This window comes from Eurosta solidaginis, chromosome 2 (assembly GCF_040869045.1).
Source record: "Eurosta solidaginis isolate ZX-2024a chromosome 2, ASM4086904v1, whole genome shotgun sequence".
Taxonomy (NCBI): Eukaryota; Metazoa; Arthropoda; class Insecta; order Diptera; family Tephritidae; genus Eurosta; species Eurosta solidaginis.
The window spans coordinates 151,404,139-151,420,210 of record NC_090320.1 but is presented as its reverse complement, the minus strand read 5'-3'; the positions used below and the strand labels follow the sequence as shown (position 1 = coordinate 151,420,210).

The following is a 16,072-nucleotide window of genomic DNA, read 5'->3' as shown; positions in this document are numbered from 1 at the left end:
TCCGCCATCCTCAATTTGGGCATGATCAATGATACCAATATTCTTTCAGATCAAGACCCGCTACCAAACGTTATTGGCCAAGTCAGAGGGAGGCGCAAAGTGTTTTGACGTTGCTTGCCAGCTCTGCGGCAGTGATCATAGCCTTAGGATCTGTACCGAATACCCGAAAAAATCCCCAGAAGAGAGGTTGCGGGCAGTACTTCTGCATAAGTACTATCCAAACTGTCTGTCCCCCTTTCACCGCGTGGACAAATGTAACAGCAAGTATCGCTGCAAGGTACGAATCGAATCGCGTGGGCATTTACACCTGGTCCGGGCCATTATTGATGCCTGCGCCATCAGCACGATCGTCGATGCAGAGCTGGTACGCGACTTACAATTGGAGAGCCAAGGACATGGACAATGCACCCTCATACTGCGCGGCAAATTCGGGGCGTCGACGCGTATAACAACCCAAGCAGCTGTCGTCGAAAGCCATTACCTCTTGAGTCCACCGTCCAATTTGGGCCCCAAGATTGCCGCACCCTTTGAATTCATGCTGCTGACGGATCCGCAATTCTACCGCTCATCACCAATACGGCTTACGCTCGGCGCTGACATTTACGCCGAAATGATGGTGAGCGGTACACCGGCATCGACAATTGGCGGTCTCTTAACCCAACCGACCGTGTTCGGGTTGGTGGTCTCGGGATCCTGCCAAAAATAAATATCCGACTTTCACGCCTCACAAATGCGCTTATATACATTTAAGTAAATATGCACGGAATTTAAAACCACGTACGTATATTTAATAACTTCTTCTCTTTTTCGACAGGAGAGCGAAACGTGAGGTCAACCATCTGGCGTGCAGTGCTTGCAGTCCGCATCTGCACTGCCCTATTTCGTTACAGCGCCTTACTGGACGTGCGATCACGTGGCATTCCTTTTTTTCTTTTTTTTTCTTTGTTGCTTACGGCAAGGGGGCCGGTATGTTTAGGCCACAGGCCTAAATATATCTCCCCCCCCCCCCCCCCTCATAACATTATTTTCTTTGGTTATTTTCCTTCGTTACTACCACCCACATATGCTTGTTATCACTATACACACAGGCATGTGTGAGTGGTAGTACGTATGTTTACAGCAACTTTGTTGCCGGGAAACCCAACGAAGGAGCTGTATCGTGGGTTCATCGACTCATGTCGCAAAGAGGCTCGTCCTCTTTGCAGCCAGCAAAGGTACACGTGATCTCACGTTCACGTAAGTGCAAATTTTCAAAATTATTATTACATATATACAATTTTCCTCAACATTTGTTAAAATCTTTCTTAACACTTGTTGTATTTATATAAACAAAAACTGTGAATTCCCTTTTTTATTAACACGAAACCCTTTGGTGTTCTTATTTTCTTCCTTTTTTTCGACTTAAACAATCTATAACAAATACGTGGGTGCACGCCGTTGCCACCACGCATTTGTTCAATTTAGAAAAGATTTATCTTCAGTCAATTCAATGAAATAGAAATATCTTTGGACAAACGTCCAAAACTCAACGCTATCCTGTGGATATTTTAAATGTAAAACATGAAAAGTCTTAAAGCATATGTCTAAAGCACTTAAAAATGAAGGAAGCTCATACTTGATGTCGTTATAGTAAACATAAAATTTGCAATCGCTCAAATCACTACCAATTGCGATAATTAGACGTCATTTTGCGACGATAGATTCATTTCTATCGTCGACGCCGAGCGATGACGTTTTTTTGTTTTTTTTTTTTTACATATAAGTCTTAATTTTACTGCCAAAACAAGTTCAAACTATTTGGAAGGGATATCGAAAGACGTGTTTCGGTATCATTATTAATAAACCGCCAATTATTGATTAATAGCCGTGTTTTTTTTTACACGCGTATACGTTTACATTTGCGCGTAAAAAAACGCTTATACTGTTTTCACACAGAAACTTAATGATCTCATTTCACCTGCTAATGAAATCGTAAATTTTTTGCTTTCACACAGAAGTAACTGCTCGAATATGATAGCATGTTGCTTTAAAACGTTCGGCCACCCGATCACCACGCTTGCCATATACTTTATTTTCCTGGAGCAATAATCTTTTTGCGTCCGGCCACACTCAACGCACTTTTTCTTTTTTCTATATTTAAATTCAATACTGCATTCGCGACATCAATGTCCAGTTAGATTTTTTTCTCCGCTTTTTTGGGGAGGAAAAGGTACAACCTTTCGCGACCACCACGCTTGCAAAACTTTGTGAATGCTCTTTCTTTCTTGCAAGATGGCCCCCTCGCTGTCATCGTGTTTAAGAAAAAATTCCATTCCAATATTGCGACTGCGCAGTGGAACGGCGCCATTAAATCGCATGATTTAACTGTGGTTGCCATGGTGGAACCATACAAGGTGGTAGTCGCGGTGACATTCCTGCAGCCATCATTAAAAGTTCCATATACTTTGTTTTTGCGAACCGATGGACTAATGTCAAAATCGCACTGCGCTGTAGGTTGATGTGTCAAATCGTATAAAAAGTCATTTTTCACACAGACGGCTTATTGAATAATAAAGGCAGTTTTCTACATTAAGACGCTTATTGAGCTCAATCTTCCCTACAAAATTCGAATCTATTATTATTTCATTAGTAGCTAATCGAATGCCTAATGAAGTCAAAAGCACAATGCAACTCTGTTGGCAGCGTTCCGCTTCCGTTTCCGCTTCTTAGTTTTCAAAGCAAATGTGATTGTCTGCATGGCGGAACGATACAAGGTGGCCACATCGAACAGCTCATTATAACCTTTTTTATTTGATTTGATACATCAACTACCGGCGCAGTACGATTTTGACATTTGTCCATCGAATTTACAAGTGCATGGAATTTTGTTTGTTTGTAGGTATGTCACCATGTTCCCACCTTGTATCGTTCCGAAATGATTGTCTTTCTCATCCTTCATACTAATCGAGCAGTTACTTCTGTGTGAAAGCAAAAAATTTACGATTTCATTAGCAGGTGAAATGAGATCATTAAGTTTCTGTGTGAAAACAGTATAAGACCAATAAAAATACTTAATTTTTTTTTTATCCTATGCCTCATAAAGGTATAAGCAAAGGTTGCAAGTAGAACCGACTAGTTAGTTTTAGTGAACTTTTGTGCTGCAACGGCATAAAATTAAACCAATTCAAGAAAACTAACCTGAAATAAAATAAAATTGAATTAAATAGAACTACGATACACTGAATTAAGCTAAATGCAATAAAGGTACATGCAATAAAATTAGCTAAATCGTCAGAAAACCATAGATTACAATAGAGTCAAGTAAAATAAAATGAGCTAATGTAGTATATATAGGATAAAATTAGTAAATAACAAATATATCTTACTCCGTACTACATTTGGGTAATATATATATTTGAAAAATTTCCTTTTGCCTTAGGGTTCCCTTATCATACTTTTGAATAAGCCTTAGTATAGGCTTAGTTATTGTTAAATTCAGGAACGATTTTTTGAATTTGTATGCTATGTAGTCACAAAACGTGTAATTATTCTTTATTGAATTTATTATTTGCGTGTACACAGTAATGAGCGCTGTAGAAGAACTAAAACATTTTTTTTAACAGAATATGTATGTAAATGAAGTTTAAGTAATTTTTAATCTAATATTACAATATTAATAAACAAGCATAAAAATAGATTCTGAAGGAGCATTGCTGCTACTGAACATGCCGCCCCCCTTGAAATATACTTCAGTATTTTCAATGTTCGATCGGTAAAGGGTAAAGCTTCGCTATAGCCCGTTTGTAAACTCCGTGCTGTGTTTTTATTTCAGCAACGCGATGAACTCCATCCCGTCCAGGGATTAATGACAAAATTCGACCCAGGGACCACTTGTATGGTGGCAAGTTCTCGTCTTGAACTAGAACCAGGGTGTTCGGCAGTAAGGAATCAGCCCTTGAAGTCCACTTGTAGCGCTGTTGGAGCAGTTGCAAGTACTCCCGAGACCATCTGCGCCAAAAAATCTGTTGTAGCTGTTGCAGTCGTCGAAAACGCGACAGGCGATTGTAGTTCACATCAGTCAGATCAGGTTCTGGGAACGCAGTTAGGGGCTCGCCAATGAGGAAGTGACCCGGTGTTAATGCTTCCAAATCTGTGGGGTCAGATGAGAGTGGTGTCAGTGGGCGAGAATTTAAAATGGCCTCAATTTGAGCGGTGATGGTTGCAAGCTCTTCGAAAGATAGAGTAGCATTTGCAACAACTCTGACCAAATGATATTTTGCCTGTTTAACCGCAGCTTCCCACAAGCCGCCAAAGTGGGGTGATTTTGGTGGGATAGTCCGCCATGTTATACGATTTGTTTGACACATCTTTTGTACTTCCTCTTGATGGGATTCGCTTAAAAAGAGGCGATGCAGTTCAGCAAGCTCGTTTTTGGCGCCCACGAAATTCGTAGCATTGTCGGTGATGATCGTTGTACAAATACCTCGTCGAGCAATAAACCTGCGCAGCGCCGCAATAAACGCTGCCGTTGAAAGATCGCTAACTGCCTCTATATGGACGGCCTTTGTGCTGAAGCATACAAATATTGCTACGTACGCTTTTACTGGTGCCCTTCCACGGATCTGCGAATGCACTGGGACAGGACCGCAGAAATCAATACCTGTCGTAAGAAACGCGCGCCCAGGTTGTACTCTCTCCTTTGGGAGGCTGCCCATAAAAGGATCAGTTTTGGTTGGTTTAGTCCGAAAACATCTGATGCACCGATGTACCGCATTGCGGCAAAGATTTTTCCCATCAATGGGCCAATATCGTTGGCGTACAATTGTGAGCAGCGTTTGTGGGCCGGCGTGCAGATGCATGTAATGATAAGAAGAAATTATAATTTTTGTTAATAAACAATTTTTTGGTAATATTATTTGGTGTTTGGAGCCATATTCAAGATTGCTGTGCTGAAGGCGTCCACCAACTCGTATGAGTCCTTCTGAGCTTAAGAATGGGTCCAAACTTCGGGTTCGGCTAGACTTTTCTACAGCAATATTTTTTGATAACGAATTGTATTCCGAAGCAAGGTGACTGCGCTGGGTATTGAGAATTAAAGCTGTAAGAGCCGCTTCCAACTCAAATATGGTTAATGGACCTTTAACGCGTTCGTCTGCTGACGTTCGGGCATTATTGACAAATCGAAAGCAGTAGGCAATAATTCGTTCGAGCCGATGTAGCGACATATTATGCTGTATATCAGTTGTTAAGTCGCTGTACTCTGTCTTTGCTGATAGCAGCACAAGCTTGTTAGGTCGACGCTCGGGAAATTCGTCAAGCTGATGTAGTTGAGGTTGCTCTTGACGGATGAACTCCGCTACGTGTAGGAATTCTGGACCATTGTTCCAAAGTGTTGAGTGTATGAATTCTTCCGGTAGAATGCCGCGAGATATGATATCTGCAGGGTTTTCCTTGGTGTTGACGTAGGACCATTCTTCTGTGCGTGTAAGTTCTTGGATTTTCGCCACTCGATTTGCGACGAATGTTGTCCATGTGTACGAAGGCCTTGCTATCCAAGCCAGCACGATTTTAGAGTCGGTGTAGAAATATTTTTGTTTTATGGGCATGGGAAGAATGTTTTGCAGGCGCTCAACCAGTTCTACCATTAACACAGCTGCTTGCAGCTCTAATTTCGCAATAGATGTTGATGATACTGGTGCTACCCGCGATTTAGAGCATATTAACTTGACAGTGACTTCGTTATTAGTATCAATGCTGCGCAAATAACAGCAAGCACCATAGGCTGCTTCACTGCTGTCGGAGAAAGAATGTAGCTGTACCGAATTGCTTTCCGCTGAGGACAGTATATGTCTGGGAATTTGTAACGAATTCAGGTTTTCTAGTTGCTGTACATAATTGCTCCATCGCCGGTTGTAATCTTCTGGCAAGGGTTGATCCCAAGAAATACGGAGTTTCCAAAGTTGCTGCATGAAAATCTTTCCTAGCACTACGATGGGCCCGATTAATCCGAGGGGGTCAAATATTTTCCCTAGATTGGAGAGTACTGTTCGTTTGGTTGTTATTTCTGGCCGAGTAAAGGCAAAATGGTATGAGAACGTATCAGCGGTCGGATGCCAGATTAAACCTAATGTTTTCACAACATCGTTGTCTCCGATTCGCATAAATGGTTCCTTGTGGTTTTCTGGAATTGGTTTTAGCAGCATAGGCGTATTAGAGCAGTATTTGCGTAAATCTAATTCAGCTGATCCAAGCAGTCGTTGGAGATCTGACAAGAGAGTTGCGGCTTGCGCTAAATTATTTGAACCGGTCATAATGTCATCGACGTATGTTTCTGACAATAATGCGGCAGAAGCTGAGGGGTATTTTTCAGAATTTTCTTCAGCTAATTTCGTGAGACAACGCGTGGCTAAATATGGTGCAGCAGAGGTTCCATATGTGACGGTGTTTAACTGATAGACTCCGAGTGGATCTAGTGGATTTTCCCTCCATAGAATAAGCTGGTATGGACGGTCTTCAGGATCAACCAATATTTGCCTGTACATTTTACTGATGTCTGTTGTAAAGACATAGCGATATGTTCGAAAGCGTGTAATAACTGAAAACAGGTCAGCTTGGACGGTGGGGCCGGTCATTAAAATGTCATTGAGTGACACATTTGAAGTTGTTTTTGCTGACGCATCAAATACGACGCGCAATTTCGTAGATGAACTTTCGGCCTTTATAACGCAATGATGAGGTAGATAATAACATTTGTTTAGCATAATGTTGCTGGCATCTCCAATTTTAGTCATGTGATTTAAAGATTCATACTCACGCATGAACTGAGTATATTGCTCTCTTACTAAAGGCTCTTTAGCCAATCTACGTTCCATCGAGGCAAAACGCCGTTTCGCTACTGTGAACGAGTTACCTAATGACATTGGTGGCTCGCGGAATGGTAGTCGAACGATAAATCTACCTGTCTCCGTTCGTACCACTGTTGACAAAAAGTGGGATTCACAGAGTCTCTCTTCTGCCGTCATAACCTTAGTGTTGTTTGTGTGCGCCTCGATTTCCCAAAATTGGCGAAGCAACTTTTCTAACGATGCTACCGATGGCGAGGTGACTTACTGCACTGGAAATTTTGATGTGTTGTTGTAGATAGTCGTCCAATAACTATCCAGCCGAGCTTTGTGTTATGAAGAAGAGGTAAATCCTCAGTCAACCGAATCTGTTCGTTGATTAATAAATCATGGTATATTTCAGCACCCAGTAACACGTCAAATTTTCGGGATTTAAAAAATGTAGGATCAGCTAGTTGTAAGTCAGCTGGAATATTCCATCGGGTAATATCAAAATTAAATTCGGGATGATACCCGCCAATGCGTGGTAGTATCAAAAAGGTGAGGTCAGCTGAATACGAAGATGTGTTGGATTTTAATGTTGTGGTGATAGAGTGACGAGCCGTAGTGTTATTTTCGCCAACGCCGCATATTTCGACGTCGGTTAGCTGGCGTTTTATGCCTAGCTGGACAGCGAGGCGCTCTGATACAAAATTTAGCTGAGATCCAGAGTCTAGCAATGCTCGGCAAATTACTGGCATTCCCCATTTATTAACCAGATGAATGAGCGTGGTAGCTAGTAGGACCGTAAATTTGCAAGTATGTGCTGAAGATTTAGAACCATTTACAGGGCTGCTATTGAGCGAAATTGGTTGAGAGGTATACACATTGAGTTTAGTTGTCATTGCGCTGTCACCACTACATTTATTTGCAGCAAGAGGGATGTTGGCTGAAGTTAATTGTCAATCATTTTTAGAAGTGCTGCAATGAGCCGGATTGTTAGCAGGGATTGCATTTACCGAGCATTGGTTGTTATGCAGTAAAGTGTGGTGGCTGGTTTTACAAGCTCTGCATCTTTGGGAGTCACAGTTCAAATGTGTATGACCAGTTTTAAGGCAGTTATTGCATAAATTTCGCTGTTGGATAGCATCACAACGCTCTTTTGGGCTTAGACCTAGAAATTTACGGCAGCGATAAATGATATGGTTTGTGCCATTGCAATATGTGCACTCCCGCTGCGGCCTTGCAGTCCCCGTAGCAGCAAAAGTTGATCGTTGCTGCGTCGACCTAACTTGTGCTGAGCCCTTAGACGAATTTGGAGTTGGGTTAGAAAGCATTTTTGGCCGCTGAACTGATGACCGTTCTTCCAAATGAGTACAACGTTTTTCGAGAAATTTTAAAAGCTCATTTAGGGTAGGAAGCCGGTCTGTTGAGCACTCATCATTCCATTTTTCAAGGGTGACATTGTCAAGCTTCAATAATACTAACTCAATAACCAAGTCATCCCAATGTTCTACTGGTCTCCCCAATGACGATAAGGCTCTTAATTGGATACTTACCGAGTCAATTAAGTCTCGCAAAGCGATTGGGCCAACCTTTGCCGCAATAGAGGGTATGTTGAAAAGTTGTCTTATATGCTCCCGTACGATGATATTACGTCGTTCATATCGATCCACCAGTAGCTTGAGCGCAACGCTGTAGTTTTCAGCGGTGACTTCCATTGACTGGATTCGGCGAAGAGCGCCATCTCTTAAGGAGGAACGTAAATAATGGAAACGAGTGACGTCATCAAGCGCCGCATTGCGATGTACCAGCGCCGAGAATGTTTCGTAATATGACAGCCAGTGGGTGTAATCTCCTGAAAACGTAGGCACAGGAATTTCAGGCAACTTGAGCGACTTACCACGGAAGGATGCCTTCTGATCATCTCCCCCAGTCAGACCTTTAGTTTTGAGCTTGATGGTGCTTATTGCAGTCATTAATTTTGGTCGTAATGAAAAATAGAGTTCTTCATATGTTGGACGTACCGCCTCTGTATCACTATTTTCCAACTCCTCCAAGTGTCCTTGAATAGTTTGAAAGTCTGCAAAGTATTTTTCTAGTGCCTGCAATCTGGTATCAAGTTCCTCCACCGATGCATTGGCTAAGTTTTTGTCAACGAATTCTTTTACGCGTTGTTGTTGCCCAATAGCTGTAGTACGTTTTACTTTTAATTTAGCTATTTTCGCGTCGGTCATACTGAAGGTTATTGAAGGTTATACTGAGAGGAACTTTCTGCCGTTATAGTTACCGAAGGTGACCTGATGGCTAATTTGTACTGCTATAGATTGCTATAGAGTGTCCCTAACTTGCCAAGTGGGCTTCCAGCTCTTAGGTTTTTGTTTTTTTTTTTTTTAGTAATTTTGTTTCTTTTTAGAAACTTATCCACAATTTTTAAGAATGTCTTAGCGTATGACAAAATATGAAAAACCGGCGTACGTTTTCAGTTTCGCGGCGTGTATTTTGCGATCTGAATTTACCGACTTAGTATATTTTTTATATAGATTCGCTTTAAACAAACTTAAATCCCGTGGACTAAAGTGTCCTGTCACGGTCGCCAATGTTAAATTCAGGAACGATTTTTTGAATTTGTATGCTATGTAGTCACAAAACGTGTAATTATTCTTTATTGAATTTATTATTTGCGTGTACACAGTAATGAGCGCTGTAGAAGAACTAAAACATTTTTTCCTTTTTTGCTTATTGCTGTTATGGAAAAAGAAGGTACATGTAAAAGCAATGGAAATTAACCCGTTAGGCTCGTGGCCTGATATAGCGATGTAAATCTAAGAGAACATAAAGCATAGTTCACATTACTTTGGTAATTAGAGTTATTGTTTAACAGAATATGTATGTAAATGAAGTTTAAGTAATTTTTAATCTAATATTACAATATTAATAAACAAGCATAAAAATAGATTCTGAAGGAGCATTGCTGCTACTGAACAGTTATATTGCATTTATTGCCATGCCAGCGCACAGTTGTGGCAATCAACTACGATTATATCAGAACGTTTGTCTTACAAAATCAACATTAAAACAGACTAGTCAATTTTCTCAGGTTACACCTTTTTTTCTGATTAAGCCTTTTTATTCACTACTAAGACGTGAAGAAGGTATAGAATCAAATCAACTATCAAGGATGAGGCAGTTTTTTTTTGAGGTTGATTTTATAATATTGATTGGCGTTCTCCCTTATTTAGAAGGTACATAGGGTAACGCAGGTAAGGGGCCACTGAAAATAAAGTGCGTCGGTGGCCATGGTTTCGAGGGGGGGGGGGTAAGCACCGGGCGTCGCAACAACACCCGCGGTGCCCCCTATGTATATTCGGCCCTTTTTTGTTTGGTTGTTCTAATTTTCAGCGTTTTTTGTCATTTTGATTTGTGCGTTTGGTAACCGGTCATTTCCGGTTCGGTTAATTTTGTTCCTTTTTTTTGCGTTTAGTTTTTTTTGGAAGTTTTTCTTTGAATTTGAATGTTGTAACGGTCTGTCCGTGGCATCCGGTTCTGCCGGATGTTGTTTTAGTTTGAATTGAGCGTTTTGAATTAGTTCTGCGCTTTCGACCATTTTAAAGGCATGATATGACTTTTTTCTGTTTATGGCGCAGGACAGCAAGGTTGGCAAGAACCCAGCCCAGCCGACCTGACTAGCCACTGTGCACCACAATATCATGCCGACTGCCTTCCTTGTTGTTGTTGTTGTAGCAATGCTCGCCCCACCTAATAGCCGCGATCAATCACAAATTGTCATCAATATCCTCTAACGGGAGTCCAAGAAAACTAGCCGTTTCAACAGGGGTGGACCATAAGGAAAGGGCTGTTAGAGGCGTTGGTTCCACATTACAATTGAAGAGATGGTTGGTGTCATGTGGGAACACATTGCAAGCGGGGCATACATTTTGTATGTCGGGGTTGATTCTGGATAGGTAAGAGTTTAACCTGTTACAGTATCCAGAACGAAGTTGAGCAAGAGTGACACGCGTTTCCCTGGGGAGTATGTGTTCCTCTTCCGCGAGTTTTGGATAATTTTCGTTAAGTACTGGATTCACCGGGCAATTCCCGGCATAAAGGTCCGACGCCTGTTTATGGAGTTCACCAAGGACCTGCTTGTGTTTTTTCACTTCATACGGCTGGGTTCTCAGGTGCCGTATTTCCTCAAAATGCTTACGGAGATGACTCCTTAAGCCCCTAGGCGGTGCTGGTTCATCAATCAGATGTCTGTTGGGATGCCCAGGTTTCTGGGTATTCAACAGGAACTGTTTGGTCAGCATCTCATTACTCTCCCTGATGGGGAGTATTCTCACCTCATTATGCAGATGGTGTTCTGGGGACATAAGAAGACAGCCCGTGGCGATTCTGAGAGCAGTATTTTGGCAGGCCTGTAGTTTCTTCCAGTGGGGGATTTTTAGGCTTGGCGACCATATGGGTGACGCGTAGCACGTAATCGGCTGGCTAATTGCTTTGTATGTAGTCATGAGCGTTTCTTTATCTTTTCCCCAAGTACTGCCAGCGAGGGATTTGAGGATTTTGTTACGGCTCTGAATTCTCGGAACAATTGCGGCTGCGTTCCACCAAAATGTAGATCCTGATCAAACGTCACACCAAAGATTTTGGGGTGTAGGACAGTCGGTAGCGTAGTGTTATCGACGTGGATGTTCAAAATGGTCAACATTTGGGACGTCCATGTTGTAAATAAGGTCGCGGAAGATTTAGTCGTTGATAATTCCAGGTTTCGAAAAAACTGGAGAGATCAGGGAGGTAGCCGTTTATTTTATTGCATAACGCATCGATCTTTGGGCCTGGGCCTGTGGCCATTATTGTGCAGTCATCGGCGTAGGAAACGATTGCGACTCCTTCCGGTGGTGAAGGTAGCTTAGATATGTAGAAATTAAACAAAAGTGGGGATAGGACACCACCCTGTGGCACCCCTTGTTTAATTCTCCTTGGTTTTGATGTTTCGTTTCTAAATTGCACCGATGCCTGCCGACCACCCAGATAATTTGCGGTCCACCTTTTAAGACATGGGCGAAGGGTAGACCCTTCCAGGTCTTGCAGTAACGAGCCATGGTTGACCGTATCAAAAGCTTTTGATAGGTCTAGCGCTACGAGTACTGTTCTATGGTGGGGGTATTGATTTAAACCGCAATTTATCTGGGTGCTAATGGCATTTAGCGCGGTGGTAGTGCTATGGAGTTTTCTGAAGCCATGCTGATGAAGGGCTAGCTGCAAATTTGCTTGGAAATAAGGGAGCAAAATGGCTTCAAGCGTCTTTGCCACTGGCGATAGGAGAGATATCGGACGATACGACTCACCTATGTTAGCTGGTTTCCCAGGCTTTAGTAGCGGGACCACCTTGGCTATTTTCCAGTTCTCAGGTATGAGAAAGGTGGAAAGAGACAGGTTGAAGACATGCGCTAAATATTTGAAACCCTCTTTCCCTAGGCTTTTAAGCATCAGCATGGCTATGCCGTCTGGGCCCACTGCTTTGGATGGTTTAGCACGGCCGATGGCGTCCTCAACCTCTTTAGCGGTGATGGTGATTGGTGACGCGCTGAATTTGTGTTTATGTGCGTGTCTATTGGCTTTCCGTCTATCTTTGTCGACCGTAGGATGCATTATATATTGTCGGCAGAAAGCGCTCGCGCATTTTTTCGCGTCCGACAGCACTTTGTCGCCAAAGGCGATGGAAACTTTGTCTTTGTGCTTAGTCGGATTCGATATGGACTTTACGGTGGATCAAAGTTTACCCACACCGGTAGAGAGGTTACAACCTCTTAGGTGCTCCTCCCATTTCGCTCGCTTGTGTTCATCCACAAGCAATCTGATGCGTTGGTTTATATCCCTTATTTGGGGGTCGCCTGGATCAAGCTGTCTTATAAGGTCACGTTCTCTCGCTAAGTTTGCGGCCTCCGCCGGGAAGGTGGGCTGGATTTCGGGAATTCTCCCGGCGGGAATTAAATGTGCCGAGACGGATTTAATGACCTTACGGAAGGCACGCTCCCCTTGGCGGGCATCAGTCGGGATAGGGAGGGCAGCAAAGCGGCTGTCTGTAAAGGATTTATATTCTACCCACTTTCCTTTTTTGAAGTTTATGAAAGTGCGTTTTTCAGTGACGATGAAGTCGGCGGTACGCTCAAGCGAAATAAGTATGGGAAGGTGGTCGGATGCCAATGTTACCATCGGCTGCCAGTTGACGCAGTTTACGAGTTCTGCGCTCACGATTGAGATATCTGGCGAGCTGTGACAGCTTCCTACCATACGTGTGGGGCGTCTCCGTTTATTGTGCAGAACGTCGTTTCTTCTATTTGATCCGCCAACATCTCACCCCTACTGTCCGCCCGCAAGTTTGAATGCCATAGATCATGATGGGCATTGATATCGCCTAAGATAATGCCAGTGAGTAAGGCCCTAATATTAGGGCGGTATCCACTGGAGCAACAGGTGGAAGGAGGGATGTAGATGTTGATGATTTCTAGGTTTGCATCGCCTGACCGGACAGATAGGCCTTGACGTTCTAAGACATTGTCCCTGCGGTCGATGCCAGGATCAAATATATAATATTGCGCAGAGTGGTGTATGATAAACGCGAGACCGCCTCCATTTCCGCTCTCGCGGTCTTTCCTGTGGACATTATACACAGAGCAGGTCTGCAATGCAGATCTTGCTGTGAGTTTAGTCTCTTGAATCGCAGCAAGGCGGATGTTGTGCCGCTTCATGAAATCGACTATCTCCGTAATCTTCCCAGTTAGTCCATTACAGTTTAACTGCAGAATTCTGAAGTGCATAAGGGGAGACGTCGCCACTCTGGGGGTAAGTGACGGGTGACTACGCCTGCGTTGTGGAAGGCCAGGACGCAATTGCTGTTGTGGCCCTGGGACTGGGCGTCCTTGGGCAAGCATTGGGGTACCCGGATGATTTTGGTTTGCGACCTGGCAACATGGCGCGATGAAACCCGTCGGGGGGTTGCCGTCGCGGAGACCAGAACATCTAGGAAAGTGGCACCACCCAAGGCAGGAGCTGCATTGGACGGATGTCGAAAACCTATATATTCTGTGCTGGCAGACGGTGCAAACGGAGGTAGGGACTAAGAGTCTGTTTCCCTGACCTGCACGATTGCTGCCGGAAAAGAGGGGGGAGAAGACGGGGGCAGGGGCTGATGCTCAGCATTGCTACCGACTCTACTACGAATGTAGTAGTTATGAGTGGTATCAGCTGTTTGAGTTGTTGGCGCCGTATTGCGCGAGCAGCAGCGGGTACTTGTTGTGGCTTGCTGAGCAGCGGGGCCGCTGGAAGGTAGTGGGGGGCGCTTAGGCGTAGACTACGGAACGCCCTTGGGCGTGAACAGCAAGGAGCGACAAAAGATTTATAAAAGTTACGTGGACGTCGGGTTTTGGGGGTCAAGCCCAGAACAACCTGTCCGATGCAACCATCCCTTGCACGAGACACACTGAACAGAGTATGACCGTCCTAAAAAGATTCTTTTCCGGCAGATGCAGCAAAACCATTTCTCAGGACCGGGGTCAGGAGACGGACCCGGATTGGATTCGATGCCTTCCCGGAGTAAAAGAATATGGAGCAGTCCTGCTGCAAGGAGCTGCTGGGAGGTTGACAATTTGTGGGAGGGACGAAACAAATTAGATGGGGTCACACTGAAATGAATCCTTGGTCGGGAAAAATCCCGAGTCGCTCCGGTATATAGAACCGACTGCCTTCCTTGCTGCTCCATTGTAGATGCGTAACCATAACAGCCCCTAAACTGCACAATTAGCCATAGTACATGGAGCTTTTATTTATGTTTGTAGGTATGTCACCATGCTGACACCTTGTTTCGACCGCCGTGACTCAATGGAACGCGCTATATGTATATGGAACATGGTAATGTGCCGCGGCCTTAAGATTGAGTTCAACGCTTCTGTATGATATACTGTTTATGTGACGGGGCCTTATTAATGAAATTACATTCATCACTAATTGACAGCCACGTCATTTGTTATCTTACCGGAATTGTTTTTTTTTTATAAAGTAATTGCGGGGCGAAATCTTTTAATTACATTTTTATAATTGATTGCTTAGATTTATATAACTTCAAATACTAGACATGAATATTTTCCGTTTAGTAGGCGACTTGTCACACGTTGTTGCGATCATCATTTTGTTATTAAAAATCTGGAAAACTCGCTCATGCGCCGGAATTTCAGGAAAATCTCAAATTTTATTTGCTTTCGTTTATTTCACACGCTATTTGGATTTGTTTACTACTTATGTTAGTCTCTATAACTCAGTGATGAAAGTGCTGTTTTTGTCAACGTCTGGAGCTACATTATATTTGATGTACGTAAAATTTAGAGGAACGTATGACCACAACCACGACACATTTCGTATAGAGTTTTTACTAATTCCGTGCTCCTTGCTATCGTTGCTCATAAATCACGAATTTACAATAATGGAAATATTTTGGACTTTCTCTATATATTTGGAATCGGTGGCAATTCTTCCTCAACTTTTCATGGTTAGCAAAACGGGAGAAGCGGAATCTATTACTAGTCACTACCTATTTGCTCTTGGATTATATCGCGCACTGTATTTACTCAATTGGATTCATCGTTATATTGCAGAGACACACTACGATTTGATTGCAATTTTTGCTGGTATAGTGCAGACCATTTTGTACTGCGATTTTTTTTATTTATACATAACTAAAGTACTAAAAGGTAAAAAGCTGCAACTGCCGGCATAGGTGACGTACAGCGAACTGTATGTATAATTAATGTAATTTCAAATTATAATCGTTTTATTTGTTAAGAGTGCAATTTAAAAGTATGTATTGACATTTCTTGAAGCTAATATATGTAATAATAATTGAACTCCACCTTAAATAGTGATATTCCTGATTTTCTTTTCGCAGAGACCATGTTATACAATGGAAATTATGGTAATAGTCAAGTTGAGGGGTCGACTGCTAATACGCTACCAAAAATATCGAGAGAGGTGTCAAAAGACGCGTTATTAATCTCGAGAACAATAATCCGAAGGCGGAAAAGAAAAATTATATCTCTGTCCGGAGGTATTTGCAGTTGAAGTTGGCGATTTCCATGTGGTTGTTGTTGTGCAATACCCACAAAAAAAATTGTACATCACCGTGGCGGTAGCGACGGTTATACCACACACCCGGACTTGGCATGGCGTAGCCCAGGGTTATTTTTTATAAGCGCGGCCAGAGGCCGCCAACGCAG

The 16,072-nt window shown here is 42.9% G+C and overlaps 1 protein-coding gene across 1 annotated transcript; it reads left to right on the top strand.

The window, feature by feature from the left end:
- The first annotated feature begins 14,793 nt into the window (after positions 1 to 14,793).
- Positions 14,794 to 15,721, top strand: KdelR (ER lumen protein-retaining receptor). Its single transcript, XM_067769703.1, has one exon. The coding sequence runs from the start codon at positions 14,938 to 14,940 to the stop codon at positions 15,574 to 15,576; it is 639 nt and encodes a 212-aa protein (XP_067625804.1). The 5' UTR covers positions 14,794 to 14,937; the 3' UTR covers positions 15,577 to 15,721.
- The last annotated feature ends 351 nt before the right edge of the window (positions 15,722 to 16,072 follow it).

Excerpts from the sequence above, each read along its gene's own strand:
- KdelR (XM_067769703.1), top strand. The coding sequence starts at position 14,938 with ATGAATATTTTCCGTTTAGTAGGCGACTTGTCACACGTTGTTGCGATC.